The 22,797-nt window shown below is 51.7% G+C and overlaps 1 protein-coding gene across 10 annotated transcripts in view; it reads left to right on the forward strand.

The window, feature by feature from the left end:
• The window catches only part of Ulk4 (unc-51 like kinase 4), a 236,615-nt gene that overhangs the window by 48,024 nt on the left and 165,794 nt on the right, over nucleotides 1-22,797 (forward strand). For 9 of the 10 annotated variants that reach the window (XM_060385048.1, XM_060385047.1, XM_060385049.1 and 6 more), the window contains exons 20-23: nucleotides 1,902-2,063; nucleotides 4,958-5,140; nucleotides 14,170-14,297; nucleotides 20,472-20,605. In XM_060385048.1, coding sequence (XP_060241031.1) covers nucleotides 1,902-2,063; nucleotides 4,958-5,140; nucleotides 14,170-14,297; nucleotides 20,472-20,605 — 607 coding nt within the window. The remainder of the gene's footprint in view (nucleotides 1-1,901; nucleotides 2,064-4,957; nucleotides 5,141-14,169; nucleotides 14,298-20,471; nucleotides 20,606-22,797) is intronic. The other variant, XM_060385046.1, reaches the window with a different exon arrangement.

Genomic DNA, 22,797 nt, shown 5'->3' on the forward strand with positions numbered 1-22,797 from the left:
ATGGTTTGAGGGTACACAGTCCCCCATAGCAGGTGGCAGGCAGTTCCTCGTGGGGGAACTGTGGCTGGGACCCCCAGTGGGCCAGGAAGCAGAGGAAGGAGAGCGCTGACCTTTTCTTTTCCAGGTTTTCTTTTTTACCTTTTTCTCCCTAAGATCATGGCAGTGGGGTTCTGTCCCTGAGTTAATTGTCTCAGGAGCTGTCTGCACAGACTTGCTCAAGGCTATGTCTCCTAGCTGACTCTGAACTCTCTTAAGTTGAGAGTGAAAGTCAACGGTCATATTTACTTAGGGGTGAATTGCCCTAAAGCCCTTTCACACCCGTTGTCTTTAAGGCTTTTCCTCCGGTGGGTGTGCTTTCCCGTGTGGTCTCTAGCAGTAGCGTCTCTCTGCTCAGTGCATCTCAGGACTTACTTCCAGCGTGTGCTCCCTGTGGTCCTGCAGGGTAGCGCTCCCCCCAGCTTGTCGCTGGCCTGTCCGCTCCTGCACGGCTTGTCATGTGACTCCTGGCTGAGAGCGTCCACGTCTGTTATGTCTGTTATGTCTGGATGGTTTTACACCACTGTGAGTCTCTCCATGCCTCAGGTCAGGGGTGTACTTCCTGCAAACATCTGTGCTCTCACTCTCACAGGCTTTCTCTGCCGCTTCAGCTTTCTTAGCTGCTTGCCGCTCTCAGAGCAATGCGTCACTCACAAAGACTTTCTGCACTGTTGTGTTAGGTGGTTCTCAGCAGTGTGGATTGGTGGTGCTCCGTGAAGGATGACCAGAAGAACACAGTCCCGGTCTCCATAGCCACATTAGTTTTTATTTTTTAAATTATTTATTTATACATGTGAGTACTCAATTTACAAGTATGCCTGCATGACAGAAGAGGGCATCAGATCCCATTGTAGATGGTTGTGGGCCACCACGTGGGTGCTGGGAATTGAACTCAGGAACTCTGGAAGAGCAGCCAGCGCTTTTATCTGCTGAACCATGTTTCTCCAGTCCCTTGTTTTTATTTTTTATTTTAAAATGACTTTTAAGTGTTTGTGTGCATGTGTGTGTAGAGGCCAGAAGACAACCTTATCTGTCTTCCCTTCATCACCCATTTTAATTAATTAATTAATTTGGGTCTGAAATGTGCTTCATAGGTGGGCTGGCTGCAGAGCTGGCCTCAGGGCCCCACCTATTTCCAGCCCCCGTGCAGTGGGATTTCAAGCCCCACTACCTACCTGGCTCTTTTTGTACAGGTTCTGAGAACCAAACTTGGGCCTCCTTGCTTGTAAGACAAGCGTGTCACCAGGTCGTCTCCCAGGCTCGGTTTCTCCCACGGAGAGCTGTGCTCGCCTGTCTGGCAGGCATATTTAGTGAGATGTCGGAGCCAATGAGCGCTCAGTCACCGAGTGCTGGTTTGTGCGTCCACCTGCTGAGCCCTCGTGCCTGCCCTCCTGCCCTCCCTGAGAACATTGCGATGCCTCGATGTTTGTTTTGGTCTGTGGGTGGGTCCCTTGTTGGCGTGTTGTTCTTGGGACTCTGATCCCATGTTTGAGCGGTTCTGTGTTCCAGCTGGTGTTCGCCCAGATCATCTCCAGCCAGGGCTGTGCTAGGGCTGCTTCCTTAACTCTCTATAGTGTCAGTTATGAATGGTTTTACACTGTGCTATGCTAGTTATTTTCTGGCTCCTCTTCCTGTTTTGATTTTGCTTAAACAGGTGAAGTTGTACTTCCTGTTTGGTTCATGGAGGGGGTTGTGTTCTCCCTGATACATGGCGAAGAGGCCTGGCTCTTTGCAGGGGCTTCATGACATTCAGGACATTATCCCTGGGGCTGGGAGAAGCTACAGCGCACGCTTCTCACACGGAAGACCCTTTGCTTGGGGAGGCAGCGCTTCCTGACTCCTGCTGCTTTCTGTTCATTCTCCAGGAGGAGCGCGTTGTCAATCACATGGCTGCAAAGATTGTTGAGAATGTCTGCACGACGTTTTCTGCCCCGGCGCAGGGCTTCATCACCGGGGAGATCGGGCCTGTCCTGTGGCACCTCTTCAGACACTCCACCGTGGACTCCCTGCGGATCACAGCAATATCCGTAAGTCAGGCGGGCCGACTCAAGCACGTGTTTAAAGAAGTGCCGCGGTGAGAGTGCATTTAATGGGAAAGGCGCGTACGTTGGTGAGAGGATAGCGCAAGGGATGCTCTTGAGCAGAACTCTTTAGATGGACCAGGAAGAGTGTGGGAATCATAGGATGTGGCCTTTGTCACTGGTTAAAGCTGTCTGGAGCTGGGTGTGAAGGTCCACGGCAGCCACCGGTGGTCCAGGGACGTGCAGTCACGTGACCACAGCATACTGTGGAGGTCACAGGACAAGCTGCTGGTTCAGAGCTCTCCTTCCACCGAGTGCCTCCCAGGCATCTAACTGGGTCAGCAGGTGTGGCGGCCGCTGCCTTACAGCCTGTGACGCCATCTTGACATCCCCTTTTCTCCTGCCTGCACTGAGGGCCGAGCCCAGGGCCTCACATGCCAGCAAGTGTTCCATGACTGAGCAGTGTCACAGCCCCATTTCACCTGGTTGTCTGTCCTTCCTTCCTTCCTTCCTTCCTTCCTTCCTTCCTTCCTTCCTTCCTTCCTTCCTTCCTTTTCCTTCCTTGTCTCCTTTCCTTCCTTTCTTCCTTCTCTCCTCCCTCCTCCCTTTCTCCACCTCTCCTTCCTCCCTCCCTCCTTCCCTCCTTTCCTCCCTCCCTCCCTCCTTCCTTCCTTCTTTGTTAAACTAGATCTTAGTGAGTTGTCCAGGCTAGTCCTGAACTCTCACTGTTGCCCACACAGACCTTGAGTATCTGACTCTCCTGCCTCAGCTTCCCAATAGCTGAGCTCCCAGGCCTTTGGGCCGAGACTGTTTTCTTGTTAGTCCAGACATTCAGATTCTGTGCTAAGTGCTTGCATCCTGTGATCGTGAGACAAATCCACTTTAATGCTCAGGCCCCTGAGGCTCTGCCGGTTGGTGCTGACGGGCGGTCTGCTGTTTCTCGTGCTTACCATGATTGGGTGTAAAGGCTAATGGTGTGTGACGACGTTGTTAGTCTGTTGAACAAACATGAAGTTCCCTCTTGTCATTACTCAGACGTCTTCTCTGGATTGTGGGGTGCTTACGCTGTCTCTCAGCTCCCTGTCATACCACCCTGGGGTTCAGTTTTATACCTCACCTTCCGGCCTTTCATCTTGTGTCTTCACCCTCAGTCCTCACAGCTGCCAAGAGGAAAGGAAGGCAGTGCCGGGAGCTGCCCCTGGCTCCCTCCTGCTCTCAGACAGGCCGGTCCCTCCTTCATCCTTCCCCTGGCCCAGTGAGAGTGCCGAGCGCCTTCTGCTAGAGACAGCCCCTTCTCTCTCTGAGTCTCCGGCTCCTGTTTGGGAACCTCACTCAAGTGTCTGATTTTGTACTTCATTAAATACTGAGTTTTTCTTTTACTCAAAAAGCAAATGCTGGTGTGGTGGGAAGTCCCCTGTCAGCATATCCGCTCTTCACGAAGACACTTGTGTCGGGAGCTGTTGGCATATGCCCCTTTCTAGCTGGTATTTCCTGGCCAGCCCAGCTGGTGGCTTTCCCACCCGCTGCCCAAGCTGACTGGAAGTGCTGTCGCCATCCAAGCTTGAGAAGCAGGGTCCCAGGTGCTGAGGCTCACAGACAAGGGTGCAGAGCAGAGGTCGGCGCATGTCTTTCTGCTGTGGAGCCTCAGCATCCTGGCTGCGGGGAGTGGAGCTGCGGAATGGTGCAGACAGAGAAGAACGCTCCTTGGGGTAACGCAATTGTTGGGAATGTTCAGATTCTCAGCAACTTTATTTACTTACTGGCTGTGGAAATGACAAAACATTACTTAGGCACATTTCCCTGAAAGTGTTTGTTTCCGTATGTGCACTCTGTCTAAGGTAGATATTAGCATGCAACTCTGAAAACCAGGCACACGTCACTCATTTCACACATCTGTGGGACGGTGTGTTGCTAGGCTCCTGACAGCGGCAGGATGCTTGCCTCTCTCTTCCTAACCGTGGTGGGTCACACTGGGCTCCTGTCAAGGTCGGACAAGAATTCTCAGAGGTTAAGAGCGATGACTGCTCTTCCAAAGGTCCTGAGTTCAATTCCCAGCAACCACGTGGTGGCTCACAACCATCTATAATGAGATCTGGCCCCCTCTTTGGCATGTAGGCGTACATGCAGGCAGAACACTGCATACGTAATAAATAAATCTTAAGACAATAAAGATTGGAAGCAGGGTGCGGACCCTTCACTCCACACGCGCTCATGTTTCTTTTGCTCCACACCAGTTGGTGCTCATTTTCTCTTTACTTTGCACCAGTCTGTATTCATCTTCCTTCCACCTCACACCATTGCAGCCCGCTCTCCTTCCACCTCACACCATCGCAGCCCGCTCTCCTTCTGCCTCACACCATCGCAGCCTCCACCTCACACCATCGCAGCCCGCTCTCCTTCTGCCTCACACCATCGCAGCCTCCACCTCACACCATCGCAGCCTCCACCTCACACCATCGCAGCCCGCTCTCCTTCCACCTCACACCATCGCAGCCCGCTCTCCTTCCACCTCACACCATCGCAGCCTCCACCTCACACCATCGCAGCCTGCTCTCCTTCCACCTCACACCATCAGAGCACGCTCTCCTTCCACCTCACACCATCGCAGCCCGCTCTCCTCCTACCTCACACCATCGCAGCCCGCTCTCCTTGTTTACCAACAGGAGCAGCTTCAAGTGAAGCTCAGCCTCAGAAAAGAAATACTTTATTTTGCTGAGATTTCCAACTTGGGAGTGCTTTCACTGTTTGAAACTTCTTTCTCCCCAACCCCTCCCCTCTCTCCCTCTGCCCTCTTGTTTCTGGTAACTCACCTGCCTTTCCCTTGATCTCATTATTAGTCGTCTGTGGTGTGGGGGTGCCGGGTCCCCCAGGCTGCAATGGGCTGTCCCCTGTCCCCGCAGGCCCTATGCAGGATCACGCGCCAGTCTCCTGCCATCTTTCAGAACGTCATCGAGAAGGTGGGGCTCAATGCTGTCATCAGCGCCCTGGCCTCCTCCATCTGCAAAGTGCAGCAGTACATGCTGACACTCTTCACGGCCATGCTGTCCTGCGGGATCCATCTTCAGCGGCTGATCCAAGAGAAGGTAGGACGCTGCTGGGCTGCGGGAGCCAGCTTCCTCCACGGCGCACGCTGCCTGACCTGTCCCCCTCGACTTTCATCCAGCGAGGCCTTTTGACCTGCCCTGTCTGTCCCACACAATGTTCTCTCCAAGATGCCAGAACTGCTTTCTGTGACATGTGGCTCCTGCCGCCCTCTTTAGCGAGGCTTCCTCCTGCTGCTCTTCCTTAGCTGTGTCCTTGCACCCAGCTCTTTGGCTTCCTGGGGGGCGGGGCCCCCTTTTTACTTCCTGTGATCCGTGTCCATCCCCTCCTTGTCAAATACTCCCTGACTCATGTCACCTTCCCGTTTCTGACTTCGCCTCCTTCTGGCCTCTTGATGTTCTTCATCTGGTTCCTAGTAGTTTCCAGTTTGCACCCTGGCTGTGGGTCTCAGTACCAGCCCTTCTGAGGTGTGAGTTCCTGGCCCCGAGGAAGAGTGGTGTGCACTGCCCCCTCCCCCGCGTTACTGTGGCAACCCTGGGAATACAGACTCAGGCTTCCTGCTGGGAGGAGCCCACGAGTGAACGCTGTGTCTGCTGAGTGATTTGAACCTAAGGGTTTCAGATGCCCTAGACTGTGACGTCAAGACAGCTCAGTCTTCACTCCAGTGTGGTGTTTTGGCGAGCAGCCTATGTCTAGATTTGCTCTTCAGTTCCCCGGGCTTTGAATGCTGCCATCGTGTACAGACGAGGTCACCCTGTGGCTGTGAAGCTTGGTCTTCGTGTGGGACTCCTAACAGCGGGGGCAGGGCTGTCTCTGACTCTTTGGCCTGCTTATGGGACTGTTTTCCCTCCACTGGGCTGCCCTGTCCAGCCTGAATCTGAGGGGAGGGCTGAGTCTTACTGCAACTTGACGCCGCTCTGTCAGGAGATAGTGTTGGGGTGCGCTGTCATGGTCAGTGAGGTCCTAGGTCAAAGGGTCCCTGCAGCCCCTTTGCTAATGGAGCTGGGGAAGGGCTTCTCACGGTGTACGGCTGAAACAGAAGAGCAGCTGTATCACGGTTTTCTGAATTGCAGGCCTACTCTCGTTCCTCCGGCTTTGAGTAGCTATGCTTGGTTAGTTTCTTGTGCATGAGTGCATTTATTATATGCACACTTGTGCTTGGCATGCTCACGTGTGTGTGCACAGGTGGGGATGCTTTATAGCAAATACCTGGCTATAAGCTAAAGACAGGCTGCCTGTGACGCACTAGTCTCAGGAAGTCCCTGAGACAGGCCAGACTGAGAGGCTCCTCTCTTCCCAAGGTTATGTAAGTGGTAGGGATGGCTGAGGAGAGGAGACCCTCCGGCCTGCTGAGCTGCCTGCGCATCAGGCAAAGATGGCAGCTCTTCTAAGTTCACACTCAGGCTGGCGGGCTTTGGTGATGCAGGCACCTTTGGATTACCCGTGCTCCTGTGCAACTCTTCACTCATGGTCCTGTAAGTAACCTTAGTAAGGCCGTTGCCTCTCCAAGTGTGGCTCTGACAGAGTCACATCCGTGGTCATACCTGTGGTCTGCCCTCACTGCCCTGGTGGGGTGAGCAGGTGTTTACACCACCACCCCAGGGGAAGGCGGGGTGGCCTCTATTGGTTTTCACCTTATTAATTTACAGAGTGTTTTCAGGCTTGGTCAGCTGACTGGCCAGCATGTTCCCGGAATCCTGCTGCCTTTGCCTACACCTCGCACTGTGCTTCCAGGTGTCAACTGCCAGGCCTGGCTTCTACCTGGGTGCTGGGTTCTGATCTTCATGCTGGCTCAGCAGTTGCTTTCTACAGAGCTGCCTTCCTGCCTCCTTAGTCATTTTCCTGTGATAAACTTTTCAGTGGAATTGCCAGGTCACCCTCATATTTAAAAGGCCCCTTTTCTGAGGGGTTTATCTTAGCACTGTGGTTACTATGTTAGAAGCAGTGCTAGTGAAAGGCCCAACGGTGCCAATGTGCTGTGCCCCAGAGCTGTCCACAGTTCGTGGTCAAAGCCCCCTTCTTTCTTTCAGTCTGCTTTCCTGTCTTCCTGTCAGCCCAGACAGTGGTCCTATGGTGAATTCTGCTTTTCTTCTCTTTGCCCTCTCATCTGTGGCTTCCAGGAGCCATGGAAGTTAGTTTCAGAATATTGGCAGTTGTGGCTGTGGTGCAGATTCTACTTTGTCTTTTGACTTTAGCACACAGGCAGACGGGGGCTGCTCTCGGAACTTAGAACCTCTGAGCCTGAGAGAAGGTCCGAGCAGCTGTGTGGCTGAGTAGGTGGAGGCCAGCCCCAGCCACATAGAACCTTGCATGCTAGGTAGCTGTTACAGAGACATACCGGCACTGCAGAAACAAAGCCACCCTCTAAAAGACTCCCAGGAACTGACTGTGCTGAGGAACTGACAGTCGCTGCTCAGAGCAGCCATGGTGATGGAGGCATGCGTATCCAAAAGCTTCAGGCGTGAATTTGGTTGACTCATTTAGGCCCCACGTGCAACTGTCATCTATAGTCAGACATACATAACTGATTTCATTTGACTCAAGTGCATTCCTTTCCCGTGTCCTGAGGTAAAACCCTGACACCATGGCATGGTTGAGTCACTTCCTGATTCATCCTGTCACAAAGCAGTAAGAACTTCAGTCTTTTTACCTGTGGTGTGTGTGTGTGTGTGTGTGTGTGTGTGTGTGCCTATAATCATATCTAAAGATGGGATTGCATACGTCAGCATGCATGTGGGAGACATGGTGCAGCTTTCAGGAGCCAAGTCTCTCTTCCACCGTGTGGGCCCGGGCGCGAGCTCAGATCATCAGCATTAGCTGTGCGTACCCTTACCGTGCCACCAGCCCTGTCAGTCCTGCAGGTTCACAGTTGCCTCGTTGTCTTGGAAGTGACTTTTTGATAGGACGTTTGAACTTGGATCTAAACACACCCTCTGCTTCAGGCTGATTGGCCTGTTCCCTCTCCCCACATGGTGGTCCCCTGACATCTTTTTCTATCTTTAAAATGGAGTTTTGAGCAAAGAATTCAGAGTTCTGCGGACTTTGCTTGGATTTGGCTGATTGAGTCTGGCAAACGCTATAAAAAGTTGGCATCTTTTAACATGATGTGTGTTTCTTGTACTCACAGGGCTGACTAGAGCCCGCTTTGGATTCCTGAGGGAGGGTAACTGCTCCAGGGGAACGGATTCCTCCCAGGAGAAGAGGCAGTTGCTCCCCTGCCTGTGTTCTGATGTGTGGAGCAGCCGAGGCCTGGGCACCTAGAGCAAGACCTGTGTGGGTTACTGAGGCTTCGGCCCAGCTTTCGGTGAAGGTTGCCTGTTCTGGGCCCCTCCGGTACTGAGCCTTGTCGTTTATCTCTATCACTTAGGGCTCCTGTGCTGGAGAGGCGTCAGAGGCGTGATCTGGTGCGCTGTGCGGAGCAAAGGCAGGGCAGACGCTTTGTTTGTTGTTTACTGTTTGTAGAATAATGAGTTGGCTGCTTCGCGGTCTCCAAAGACCGCCGCTGTGAGTACTCTCTCACGCACACATTTTATGACTTGGCTCCGTCAGTCAGCGCAGCACAGAGCAGCCTTCCTAAAGGCTGCACGTTGCCTCCTGGGTCTTTTCGTCTAGACTCCTGTGGTCTTTGTGTTTTGCTGTGTGATATGACAATGTTTCCAGCTTGGATGTCTTGTCTCTGGATCTAGAGCCTCCTGTCTCTCCAAGGAGTCTGGCGGAGGCTCTCCTTGGGCTCAGGCTGGTTATTGTTTCCAGTCTTTGATTGCCGGAGCCAGCCAACCCTTAGTTAAGATACATTATCGTCTGTGGTGGTCTTTCTACCTATAGCTTTACAGTAGTTTTTTTCTTTTTAATTTAAACTGGAAATCTTGGCTCTTAATGCGATACAGTTTTGCTGTTTCATAATGTTTGGTCAGGATGGCAACACTAACATTTTGACTTCAAGTACAGTTCTTATTTTTTAATGAGTGTTTTTGTGCTTGGGTCATTCCCATGTAGGGAAGCACAGTCAGGCAAATCAAAGTGTTTCACACCCTCTTATTCTCAGCTCTGTGATACGGCTTGTTCTATGTGTTCTATGTGCACTTACGTACCTACTCAAGTTTTTAAAAAAAAGTTGGAGTGTACTAAAAAATAATTGATTTTTTTTTTTTTTTTTGAGGCAGGGTTTCTAGTATGCCAGGCTGGTATGGAACTGTGTATCTCAAAATGGCCTTGAACTCAAGTCACTGCTGCTCCCAAATGCTGGGATTGTGTCTGTGCTCAGTCATGTCAGGTTTATGTGGTGCTTTATGCCCGCCACCTGCCTGTCTGTCTGTTTGTCCGCCTGCCTGCCTGCCTGTCTGTCTTCTATGTGTTCTCTCTCTTCATCTGTGACTCCACTTCTCTCCCTGCCCTTTGCATCTGTGAGGAGGTTGTGACTTACTGCCCCCCCTTCTGACTGGGACGGGATTCAGGCACCAAGTCCTGGGGAAGCCAGCAGCACTGAGCTGCCCTCTGTCACCAGCCAGGACGACTTAGGGAAGTCAGCCCCTGCTTGGCAAGTTCTACTGGGCTGAAAGAATAGTGATCCCTGTGGGCACAGCTCTGTGCACTGTGGGCCCCTGAGTTGGAAAGTCCCCGTGACTGTGTCCCCTTGACTGCGTCCACGCCTTGGTGCCCCGTGTCCCTACACCTACTGTGCTGTGTCCCCAGAACTCTGGTGATGCGTAGGATTGACTAATGCTGGTGTCCCCCAAGCCCTGGACCTGAACTAACCAGTAGAAAAGCGACTGTGCTTGCATTTTGGATCTGTGCTGACAGGAAGGCTCAGGTAGAGGCTTCTCCCCTCTGAGGCTGACAGTGACACAGGCAACCTCGTCATTCGCATGGTTCTTGGTGAGTCTAGGTGAGGAAACATTCAAAGCCTGCATTTACTAAAAGTTCACCAACTTTACAGTAAATGGACTAGTTCATATTAATCAAGTTTTCCAGCCATTTATTTTATTTTACTTTGTTTTTGGTCTGTTTTGTTTTGTTTTTGTTTTTTCTTTCTGAGGCAGGCTTTCTCTGTGTAGCCCTGGATATCCTGGAGCTTACTCTGTAGACCAGGCTGGCCTCAAACCCTGAGTGATCCGCCTGCCTCTGCCTCCCCAAGTGCTGGGATCAAAGGTGTGAACTACCACACCTGGATAATTTCTGTTTTTTAGAAATGTATTTGAAGATGGAAATTCTCTAATGTTCCATTTCTTCTTAAGGTTTATCTGAAGTCCGGTTGTTTACTGGATTTTAGGGACTTGGTGACTTTGAACATCCATGCTTATTGGTGGGATACTGTGATGGGCTAGCTGTGATGGTCTGCTGGTAGTGACAGACAGTGGTCCAGCCTGCCGGGGGGGGAGGGGCGGGAGCCCGCTGTGGGGCAGCTGCCTCAGTGCCCACTGCCCTCCCTTCCCTTTAAGGATTTATTTAATGTGCATGGGTGTTTTGTCTACATGTCTGTGATCATGCATGTATCTGGTGCACACAGGGGCCAAAAGACATCAGATCCCCTGGAACTGGAATTACAGATGGTTGTGAGGTACCAAGTGGGTGCTGGGACTCGAACCCGTGTTCTCCGGAAGAGCAGCCAGTGGTCTAAATCACTGAGCCATGTCTCCAGCCCATGAGGTGTTGTTCTTGAGAAGTCAGTTGACTGCTGGTGCAGAAGTTGCTAATGAGGATTTATGAAATGGAAACGAGTCCCCAGTGCCTATGAGGTGACAGGGTGGAGCTTGCCATGACTTTCTGTGTGTGTTCTCCAGGAACACGCGTCAGTGCTTGCTGTGGTCTCCCATGATGTGATGTCAGCCCGTGTTCTTGCCTCTGTCCGCACGAGCTCTGGAGTTTAGGCTGGCTGGCCAGTGAGTCTCAGGCGTCCACCTCTGCTGCCATTACCGATAGAGCCATCTCCTGTCACCTCCCTGCCCTCTCCTGAGATGCCTGCCGTGAGGCGAGAGCTGCACAGCGGGGCTGGGAAGGGGCTGGGGAGCTGCACGGCGGGGCTGGGGTGCTGCACAGTGGGGCTGGGGAGGGGCTGGGGAGCTGCACGGCGGGGCTGGGGTGCTGCTGTGGACACGTGTCGTCTAACAGGTCCCCACCTCTAGGGTCTGACGTTGTTGCCTGGCTTTGTTTATGTCGGTGTTACCACAGCATGTACGTGCACTTGGAATTCATCCATTCTTCTCTGAGAGGACAGATTCCTTCAGGTCAGCAGCTAAAGAAAACTGCAGGGTTTTGAGCCATGGCCATCTCCTGTCAGCTGTAGACAGGCCACGCCAGCCATCAGCTGCTTTAGGCTGATCAGGAGCACCTTCATCTTTTCTGGTCCTTTTCATGAAGTGGGTTAGTGTTTCCTGACTTTGCATTTATTTGACTTAACAGTTGACAACCTCAGTGTCATTGTCAGCTTCAGTTGTCATCTTGACACAAGCCTGGAGACCTCAGGGAAGAGGGGCCTTGACCAGGAATTTTCTCCATCAGACAGGCCTGCACACATGTCTGTGGGGTGCCCCAGCCTGCTATGGGCGATGCTGTTCTCTGGTCAGGGGGGCCTAGCCGTACAGGGAAAGCAGCTGATCTTGACATAGAGAGCAAGCCAGCGAACCATGCCCCTCCATGGCCTCTGCTTCAGTTCCTGTCTCCAGGTTCCAGAGTCTGACGTATCAGCCAAATAACCCCTTTCCTCCCCAAGTGGCTTTTGGTCATCGTGTTTACCACCACGGCGGAGAGCGGGCTGGACGCATCGCGCTGTGCAGATGGGATTCCCTGTAGGAGCCGACTGACCCGTACTGTCTAGGGTTCAGGGTTATAGGTCTTAGTTTTTTCACTAATTTCTACATCAGGAGAATTTGGCTTTACCCATAAAGTGAAGTGTGCTGTGGGTGTGATTTTTTCACGGTTTCATTTCCATGAATTGAGTACTTCTCTGCAGTTGTACCATTCGCTGGGACTTTCCTTGAGAGCTCATCATGTTGGGGTCTGTTGTCATCCTGGTGTGTCCCTTGTTTTGTCAGGTTCCCTTTCTCCCTGAGGGGACCTATCCTTCAGTCTCTGACAAGTCCCAGTGGTGGCCGGCAGCTCACAGCCTGCATCTTGCAGTCATGCAGGGCTTTTATTTATTTATTTTGCCTTTCCTGGGCTCAGTGTTCCCATCTTGCCTTGTTTCCACCCAGTGACCAAGTGGGTACAGAGAGGAGGAGCAGGGGATGGTGGAATGGCTCGGCAGACGACAGCACTTCCTGCCATGTGTCTCGGCCTGAGTTTGATCCCTGACCCACATGGGAGAAGGAGAGAGCTGTCCTCTGACCTTCTCTTCTCTCTCTCTGTTAGTGTGTTGTTAAACAAATGCGAACATCTTGAAAAGAACAGCAGCCTTCTGACAGGATGAAGAGCTGGTGGTCAGGCTTTCTGCTGTGTGGAGGGCCACAGCTCCAGTGTCCTGTGGTAATGGCTGTGGGGATGTTAGAGGAGGTGAGCACCCACGCACCCAGTGTGGCTGCAGCTTCCACAGCAGGTGGAGAAGGAAGCCTGGAGGAGGCTTATGATAGGAACTCAGGAGGACACAGAGCGTGAGCTCAGGACAGATTGTGAGCTCAGGAGGACACAGAGCGTGAGCTCAGGACAGATTGTGAGCTCAGGAGGACACAGAGCGTGAGCTTAGGACAGAGCGTAAGCTCAGGAGGACACAGAGCGTGAGCTCAGGAGGACAGAGAGCGTGAGCTCAGGAGGACAGAGAGTGTGAGCTCAGGAGGACAGAGAGTGTGAGCTCAGGACAGAGTGTGAGCTCAGGAGGACAGAGAGCGTGAGCTCAGGAGGACAGAGAGTGTGAGCTCAGGAGGACACAGAGTGTGCAGTGGGACATGGTGGGGAAGGAGAGGAGTCAGGGCTGTTCTGTGCTCTGCTGTCATGGTGATGACTGTGAGAGGGGGTGAGCATGTGAGGGGTGCTCCATGTAGGTGGCTGCTTGTGACCTGAGCCTGTTCTGTGGAGGTAACCACTTAGGAGCTTCTGTGTGTCTGTCCCTAACCACGCCTGTCAGTTCTCTGACCTTCCCAATGTGAGCTCCATTCCTCTTTAATTCTGTTTACATGACTGAATATTCCTTAAGAATAACCCAGAACTTCAAGAGGAGAAACACGCGTGGATGTAGTGTCCAAACTGCAGGCAGAGTCTGCTGGTCACCCTAATAACCTTCCCACAGAAAACAAACTTGTGGCTCACGCTTGCTGCTCCGGCACTGTGCAGCCATTGTTCCAGCACACAACAGCGGGAACCTGACTGGAGTGTGTGTGAGAGAGAGAAAGAGTTTCCTATTTGCATATGAACCTGACAAGGTTTCATTCTGTCTGATAAGTGTCACTCAACGGTGGCCGTTGCTCACTGTTGTTAGGCCTTTAAGTAAGGAATGTTAGGCGAGTGGAGGGTTTTTATTTGTGTCTGTCACCACGTGTGATTAATGAATTCCAGAGTTATGTCAGCTCAGTGTCTGTGTGGACTTGTTTGCCCTTGCTGAGACGCAAATATGCATGCTCCTTTGGCCTCCAGGTGGCGTATCCACTTTCTGCCTCACTTCCTGTTGTGTGCTTGAGGTACTTCCTGCTCTGTACTTGAGGTACTTCCCGCTGTGTACTTGAGGCTTTGTTTGTCAGCTGGGTTGGATTTGAACTCAGCTCAGAGTTTGTGCAAATCATTTACCATTTGAAGATTTAGCTTTTTCTTTAAAATTGTAATTAAAATGTAATTATTTCACTTCTCTCTTCTCTTTCCTCCCTCTAGTTCCTTTCATATCCATGCCCTTCACCTTTCTTATAGCCGTCCTACAAGAGAGAGGTTTAGGAAATAGGATTCCATCTGCCCAGGAATTAAGGCCAACAGTCAACAAGTAGGACCTCATGAAAATAAACTGCTGGGCTAATTTCAGGTTTCAGTGAGACTGTAGAACCTGCGTTTGGAGCACACTCAGGATGTAGCTGACGAGGCGTTGTTTCCTGCCTTCAGCTTGGTCACTCCGGTCTGAGCTGCAGCGCTGACCTTTCCAACATGTCTTCCGCAGGACTTCGTGTCCACAGTCATCCGCTTACTTGACAGTCCGTCCTCTCCCATCAGAGCCAAGGCCTTCCTGGTGCTGCTGTACATCCTGATTCATAACCGTGACATGCTGCTGCTCAGCTGCCAAGCAAGGTGGGGCCTCTGGGCGTCTGTCAGGGCTGTCTGTCAGGGCTGTCTGTCAGGGCTGTCTGTTTGTTGGGGGTCTGTCTGTTAGGGACATCAGGTATGTCTGTCTGGCGGGGGCGTGTGTTGGGTCTGTTTGTCAGGGGTATCTGTCGGGGGTCTGTCTGTTGGGGGTAGAGGTCTATCTGTCTGATGGGAGTCTGTCTGGGTTTGTTGTATAGACCACTTATCGGCCCTCATGTGTTTGCTTTTGCCAAACACATTTTCTAAAGTTTGCCAAGAGTGGAATACACCTCTCTGCTGTCCTCAGCTTATAAACCCAGAGACGACCCTGAGCAAGGGGAGGTGCCAGCTTGGGGGTGGGGCCCTCCGGGGCACACTCTCAAGCTGGTGGGCTTTGTGCCCCAGGGGACCAGGGGTTTGCCTGTGAGCCTCTAGGGTGAGAAGCTGAAGGCCCCAGAGCAGCAGCCTGGTGACCTAGGGACAATGATGGCGTCGGGGTGGGATTTCCGGCACAGTCCTCAGCTAAGTGTCTGTCATTTTGTTTGTTGTTAATTTATTTTGTTTGTTTCTGGACGGGATTGGTTTTAGCCCAGACTGTCCTTAGTCCTCCTGCCTTCCCAGGGCTAGAGTTCCAGCTGTGAAACATCACACTTGCCTTTCTCCCCGTGCCCCTTCCTGTCACAGGAAGTGCTGTCTTGGGCCCCAAAGTTCTCTGTATGCTCAGCCCATTCTCACCAACATTCCTTCAGCTCCTCAGCCCTGCTCCACTGGGCCCAGGGAGTCACTGTGCAGCCCAGGGTGGCCTTGAAGTCGTGACCCTCATGCCTCAGCCTTCCTAAGAGGTGGGATTGCAGACCACTTCAAGACGCTGAGGTCATGTTCAGCTGGGACCCTGCACCCCGCACCCCTCTTGTGAGGGGCGTCTCTTCCAAGCAGCTGAGGCGGCCTCAGGAAGATGGTGGCGGTTTCCTGAGGAGGACCCTGCTCTGTGACCCCTCCCAGGACAGCACTGGGGCTGCAAAATCCCGCATGCAATTCTCAAGCTTCTAGCAGTGCACAGATGGTGTCCTGAAGGCAGTGCAGGGATCAGGGTGGCCTCGGCAGGAGTGCAGCACTCTGCAGCCGAGATGGCCCAAGTGTGAACCCTGAAGCGTGGCCGCTCCTGTGTGGAGGCCGCATAATCCAGAACAGGCCTGGCATGGCAGCTGGGGCAGGCTGTGGGGCCAGCACTCACCTTATCCTCCCCCGAGCTGTGCTGGTGCACTTGGCCAGTCACCGAGCTGTGACATGAGCAGGCAGCTTTGAAGGAGGAAGACCAGGATGGCAGCTCACAGCAGAGCTACTGATGGAGGAGACAGGAGCGTTTCAGCTGTTGCTGTAACTCTGTGAGCAGTAGAACTGGAAATGCCAGCAGAACCGCAGAGAGGTGGCCCCTTCAGGGATGGCCAAATAAACTGTAGGAGCCATCACAAAGATCCAGGATGCCGGTGCCAGTCACCAGGAGGCGGAGAGCAGGTCCGGGGGACCTCACAGTCCACCAGGGATTCTGGGTGGGCCTGGGGGAGCGGCTTTAACCCGAGAAGTTGGAGCAGGCTTCTTCCTGATGCCGGTGCTCTCTGCCGGTGCTTGTTTGACCTTGGATTCTAGAAGGGCCAGTGACAAGGAGTCCCTAGGCAGACTGGGAGACGGCACTGCCGTTGGGCGGGGAATGGAGGGGCAGCCCATGACTGACACCCTCCTGCCCAGGAGAATCAGGCCGCTGTTGTCAGCTTCATCCTTGCAGGGGGGAGAGGTGCTGCCCACCCCTCCCAGCTGGGTGCAGTCCTGGCACTAGAGCTGTGGAGGAGGAGGGGGAAGCTTCGCTGCCTTCCCTGTGATATAGCAGCCATGTTTGCAAACAGGGCTCGGAGAGCCTGCTCTTCCCGGGGACTCGTGGGGCCTGCTCTGCGGTGGAGCACTTAGGTCACGGGTGAAGGGCTAAGGGAGTGAAGGGGGCTCACGGCCATACCATTTCACCCCTCGTTCTCATGTGTACCCTTTGGGGCTAATCAGGCGCACCGTAACTCTAGATTTGTTTTACTGTTAGTTCTTGGTTATGACAGAGACTCAGCTCGGCAGAGGAGGGAATGCAAACTGTCTTCAGCTGGCACTCTGGGAGATTCTGGTTGCTGAGCTGGAAGCATCTCTGCCAGTGAGTGCCACTGTCACTTTGGCAGTTTCATGGTTGATATTCAGCCTGTGGAAGTGAATGGTCGAGGCTCCATGCCCAGATCCAGTGGGCGTTGGAACAGCCAGTGCTGATGGCTGGGCGTCCGATGAGAAGTCATTTGATTGACACCGGGGGTGTTCGCTAGTGGGAGGAAGGGAGGAAGGGAAGGAACGGTTCTGTGTTAATTGTGAAAAAGAAGACCCCTCATTGGCAGAACATACCTGTTTTCATGTATCTGTGTAACACCCATCTGAAACAGGAGACAAAGAATGATACCAAATCAATTATCCCAGGCGGTGGCACCGAGGGGTCGCTTGCTCGACTCCCTTGTTCTTAGGTTGTGGTTTGAGTGTGAGGTGACCCCAATGGCCCCTGGGTCTGATACTCGGTCCCTGGGTGGTGGCACAGTTGGTAGGTTGTGGAAGTGGCCCCTCAGGGTCCCATCCTTCCCTGCTCTGGCCCAGCTTCCCTCTGCCTGTGGTGGGGGAAGGGCTGGCCCTTCTAGAATCCAAGGTCAAACAAGCACCGGCAGAGAGCACCTGCCGCCATGAGCTCTGCCATGTCCTCTCTACCGAGGCAGACTCACTGTTCTGTCTGAAACCAGCGCTGAGGTGGGAAAAGCAGAGAAGATGTACGAGCCTTTCACTCCTGCAACCCAAAACAAAACAAGCAGCCCTACCCCCAAGTAACCAAACCAAACATCTTGGGGTGAGTGGGGGACAGCGATCCGCAATGTTAGCAGCAGGTACCGGGTAGTCTTAACTCCAGGGAAGGTGTCTGAGGGGGCAGAGGGCGAAGTCACTGGCCACCAAGCCTGATGACTGCAGTCCCTGGGGCCCACATGGTGGGAGGGGAGAACAGCCCCCCAGACAAAATAAGTGCGTAAATATAATAAATTAAAAGGGTTACAGGACCTTCAAGGCATTAAAAATTGATTTTTTTTCTAGACTTGGTAAATTGACTTGAAGTAAATTGCTTTCAGAAAGAGAGGACAGTGGCTGATGCCTGTTTGCCATAATCTGTGTGGAACAGTGTTCCTCTTTCCTGGCCCTGCCGCTCCAGGGCAGCCGAGGCCCGAGCATGTCGCCCTGTTGCCTGCTGCTGACAGCGCTTCCTGCCCTCAGCCTGTGGGAACCTTTATGGTACTCGAGGGCTTTTTTCTGCTTCCTGTCATCCCTTGAGGGTGTGCGTTTCGTCACGCTTTGTGTGATGTCAGCTCTCATCCACCTGCCCTGAGAGCTGGCAGCATCAGGTCGATTCTCTGACAGCCCCAAATGTCCACCTGTCTCCGCATGTCTCTGTAGTCAGATCGAGGTGACAAGTGACAAAAGGGCTATGCCTCGTCCTTGAGTCCTTGAGACGATGGACAGCGCTGAAGCTTACGGTGAGGTGTGCTGCGAGCTGCTGAGTGTGAGAGCCCCCTGGGGGTCGGGCTTTCTCTCCCCCACTCCTCCGTGGCTTCTCTGTTAATATGGAAATCAGTGAAATAAAAAAAATGTACCTGCTTTGATCTTAAGAGAAAGATTGTTTTAAAAAGAAATATTTACTCTGGATAATTGGCTAACTGTGTGGGAAAATTTATTTTCTCTGCTTATACGAAAGTTAAGTCCAGATGGATTAAAGAATTATATACCCCAAAGAAACCAGAAACAGCTGGAAGAAAATATGTTTAAATCTGGGAGATGAAAAAAAGAAAAAAAGGCACAGAAGCAAATCTTTAGCTTAGTTCAGTGAAACCTGGAAACTTTTCTGCTCCTTGAAAGTTGTGGGTGAAGCACCGTGGCTCTTGCAGAGGACTCAGGTCGGTTCCCAGTGCCCACGCCATGGCTCACCACCCGTCAATCCAGCTCTTCAGGCTTCTGTGAGTGTTGGGCTCAGATGGCACACCCAGGCACAGCGCCCACACACAGAAACCAAAGTAAAACTCAGGTAGACCCTACGTGCTCGCAAAACTGAATCCCTAAACACGTGTGCTTGTGTGCACAGTAAGGCTTTTGGGGACAGCTGCTTCTGTCATCCTCTGCCTACCAAAGAGAAGCGCCCTGGCTCCCTGAGGCTGCCCTCCACATCTGGGATAGCTGTGCTTCAGGGCAGCGCCTCTCGGCCTTCCTAACGCCGCGCACCTTTAATACCGTTCCTCAGGCTGTTGTGACCCCAACCGCAGACTTGTTTTTATTGCTGTTTCATGACTGGAGTTTGCAGGTGTTGAGTTGTAATGTAAATACGTGTGTTTTCTGATGGTCTTAGGTGGCCTCTGACCAACAGGTTGAAAACCCCTGGTGTAGGGGGTTTCCCAGGACAGGGAGAAAAACCCACTTTGGAGTTATTCCAGCCTGTTTGGGTGGAAGTGACCCAGGTGCTCTCCCTACATTCTAGAGGCAATGTCAGTGTCCCTCTGCCGGCTGCACAGCGCCACTGGACAGTGCGTGCATAGAGACGACACTCAGCTGACGTGGAAGTCCTCTGGGACCAGGGTTTGGAGCCAGAGGGATAGAAAATCTGGAGAACCGAGGAGCCAGGGGCGGGAGCCACAGGGAAAGGTTGGCATATTTACTCACTGCCGTTGTCTCTATATGAATGTCAGCAGGAGAATAAACCTCTCTCTGAGTCTTGCTGTGCAGGACCAGGCGGGCACTTAGTATGTTTGCAAGTGAAAGCAGACTCATAACAGCCATGGGCTTAGGTCACAGTTCTGACAGGACCCACAAGCTCTGTCCTAAAAGAAACACTGACAATTGTTGACTTGAAGGTGGAGACTTCTGTTGTACTCAAAGTAAAAAACAAAAAATTCAAATCAAGCCATAGACCCGGTAAGGCACTTGTGACATGAGCAATCCCCATTGAGTGCCTAACTGAAAGGACCAGAGAATCCAGGAGAAAAACGAGCCACACTCTCCGGACCTTCACACGTCTCTTCACACACGTGACTAAGCTTCATGAGTGAGCAGGACAGCTCATAGCGTGTCTCACACAGGCCTGGGCATGAGCACACAGCAGGCATCTTAAACTGACTGACAGAGATGTGTATTGCGCTCGTTTTAAACTCTGTTTTATTTGTGGTATTTAAGCCTCCACCTTCCTTCCACCAACCCTTTAATCCTAGGTGAGAGAGGGAGGGCTACTGGGGAGAGGGGGCCAGACCCCTTTACTTCTCCCGGAGCTTAGGGTGGGTGGGTCTTCTGGGGTCAATCTCTGTCAACAGCAGACACAGCCAGCATCTCCTCTGTCTGTCTCCTCCAAGCCGCTGCACCACACGTCTCTCCCGTGTCTCTCAAGGCCGCCATGCCATTCTCTCTGGTCTCTCCACCTGGCACACCTCCTCTTAAAGGCTATCATCGTGTTTATCTCCCTCAGCCCTAGACCACGCCTCTCCCTGTGCTGCGCGGGGCAGCGTTGCAAGCTGGCAGAGACCACGTCCGCAGGAGACAGTTTCAGCTGTGGACAAACTAAAGCCCAAACTAAAATCCCACACTTGGGATTAAAACAAAAACATATTTACATACATAACTGAGTTTTTAAAGAAATCAGAACTTCCATTACAGCTGTGCTAATAAAACTGTGTATCCACTTTGAGTCTGTGTCTATAGTTTTCCAAAAGAAGTGGAGTTCCTTTGAATGTCCCGGGCTTCACTGCAACTTTAAGATTAACAACCAACAAAAGGTTGTAAAGGCTCCTTTACCCTGGGACACAGAGAGCCCTTGCGTGCAAATGTCTCTGTTTGCTACCATCATCACTTGGAAAATGTGGCTTTTCATTGGCCAATGGCTACTGAAATTGGGGTGTCTGTAACATGGGGGGAGACTTACCGCAGCTGTACTTTCTTCTGCATGAGTGTCCCAGCTGGTAAACACTGTTGACTGTGCCTGGCCGGTCAGCGTGGCTAGGGCCGTGATTCTGGAAACACTTGCCTCAGTGGTACTTAGGACAGACTCTCTCTGGCTCATGTAACTGTTGCCTGGTGCCCCTGCAGGCTGGTGATGTACATCGAGAGGGACAGCAGGAAGACCTCCCCGGGCAAGGAGCTGCAGGGCGGGAGCGAGTACCTGGCCAGATGCCTGGACCTCCTCATCCAGCACATGGTGCAGGAGCCTCCGAGGATCCTAGGTAAATGGCAGCAACTGCCTCAGGCCACCAATGGTCACCCTCTGAGGGCAGAGCTGGCATGGCCTCGCCTTCATTCTTTTAAAAAATTTCAAAATTGCTTGTTTGGGAATTTCCCATGAGGTTTGAATGTATTCAGACCCTCCCTTCCCACCTTCTCAGCTCTCCCGGCTCTTTCTACCTAGCTTTCATCTTCTCCTTTTTCTTCTTCATCTTTTTATCTTCTCTCTTTTCCTCCTTCTCCTTTTTCTTCTTCATCTTTTTGTCTTCTCTCTCTTCTTCCTCCTTTTTCTTCATCTTTTTATCTTTCTCTTCCTCCTCCTCCTTTTTCTTCTTCATCTTTTTTTTGTCTCTTCTCTCTTCTTCTTCTCCTCCTTTTCTTTCTTTCTTTCCCCATCAAGTCAAGTTTGCACTGTCCAGTGTTGTCCACTGTCTTGGGGCTTCTCTGAGGTGTGAGCAGCTTCTTCAGAGGCATATCATTAAACAAACAAACAGCCAGACAAACAGACAAACCTGACTGACTCCTCCTCTCCTAGCGGCCATCAAATGGCAACATCACACATCAGTCTTCTCATCCATCCTGGGAGTCTGTCTGAGTCTTGTGCTGTCATAACCTCTGGGTCTTTGTGTCTCTGTTTGCAGGGAGTATGGAGACACTTTTCTTGAACATGTGACTTTAAGGCTTGAATTGGCCCTGTCTGTTTTATAATTGTGTTGTGTCAGTCACAGGGCTGAGGTGTGACATTGGGGTGTTACCTGAGCTAGAAGAAACAAATGAACTGGAAAGCAGGATATGGTTCAGTGGGTGCTTGCCTCACGCACAGGAAGCATGGGGTCTATCCCCAGCACTGTGTGACCCATTGCAGAGGTGGCTTCCTGTATTCCAGCACTTCCTGTACTCAAAAGTTGAGGGTTATCCTCAGCTACACAGCGAGTGTGAGACCCCTAGATCTCAAAATAGAAAAACAAAACAAGAACGATGCCCAACAACACAAATTTAATATTGGATTTATGTGATCACTGTGAGTTCATTTTCTCAAGGTTTCTCTCAGCCCGTGTATGCATTTGATGCTACACAGAAGGCTGAGACGCGATCTGCCCACGGCTTCAGAGGTGATTTCCCTTGACCTTAGAGCCATACATGTATTTTTTATTAAAAGAGTTTTTAAACTGTATATATTGTTTTTGTTTTGTTGGTTGGTTTTGTTGTTGTTTGAGACATGATCTCATTATGCAGCCCAGGCTGGCCTGGGCTCAGAGTCTGCCTCTGCTGACCCCTGAGCTCTGGCTAAAGGTGTGTGCCATCACCAGCATTTGCTTTTATTGTCTTTTTGCTGAATTGAACTCACGGTCCCCTGCCTCCATCCCCCAAGTGCTAAGATTTCAGATGTACACCCCCCCTCCCATCCAGAAACACAGATAGGTTCAAGTTCCTAATATGAAGCGTTAAAATTTGATGTCACGGATTTTGGCGGTTCAACATCTGAAAACTGAGGTGGTTTGAAGGTTTATCTTTACTGTAAGAACCTGAGCAACATCCGTACAGGGTGCTGCTCACGGGAAACGCCTTGCTGTGTTGTTGTTGGAAAGTGAAGTGCTGTGGGGAGTCGGGCTTGCTTGGGCTCCTCTCCCTCCTTCCCAGGGAGCTGGAAGGACTTAGCACATTAGACCAGATTCAGGCCTACAGAGTGAAGAGCCTGAGCCAGGCGTGAGCGTGAACAACCTGAGGAGCCAGGTGTGAGAGGGAGGAGCCTGAGCCAGGTGTGAGCGTGAAGACTATGCCATCATAACGTCCATCGACTTTCTGCTCATAAAGAGGGAACGTTTTCAGCTAATGATGGGAAAGGGAACACCTCACAATAAAAATGCTGAAAACCGAGGTGGCTCAGTGGTTAGAGTTCTGGCTGCTGGTCCAAAACACATGATTCAATTCCCCACACCCACGGTATGGCTCACAGCCATCTGTACTCCAGTTCAGGGGATCCAAGCCCTTTTCTGGCACCTGCACTCACACACATGTATGCATGTGAGCATGCGCACACATACACAAACACATACATATACACAATACATACAAATAAATAAATAAAATCCTAAAAGTTTTGGACATTGATCTCTTTCCTTCATCCTATTTGTTTTTCTTTGTTTTCTTTTTCAAGTTGTATTTCATAATCTGTCTACTTGTAATTTTAAAT

This window comes from Meriones unguiculatus, chromosome 6 (genome assembly GCF_030254825.1).
Source record: "Meriones unguiculatus strain TT.TT164.6M chromosome 6, Bangor_MerUng_6.1, whole genome shotgun sequence".
NCBI lineage: Eukaryota > Metazoa > Chordata > Mammalia > Rodentia > Muridae > Meriones > Meriones unguiculatus.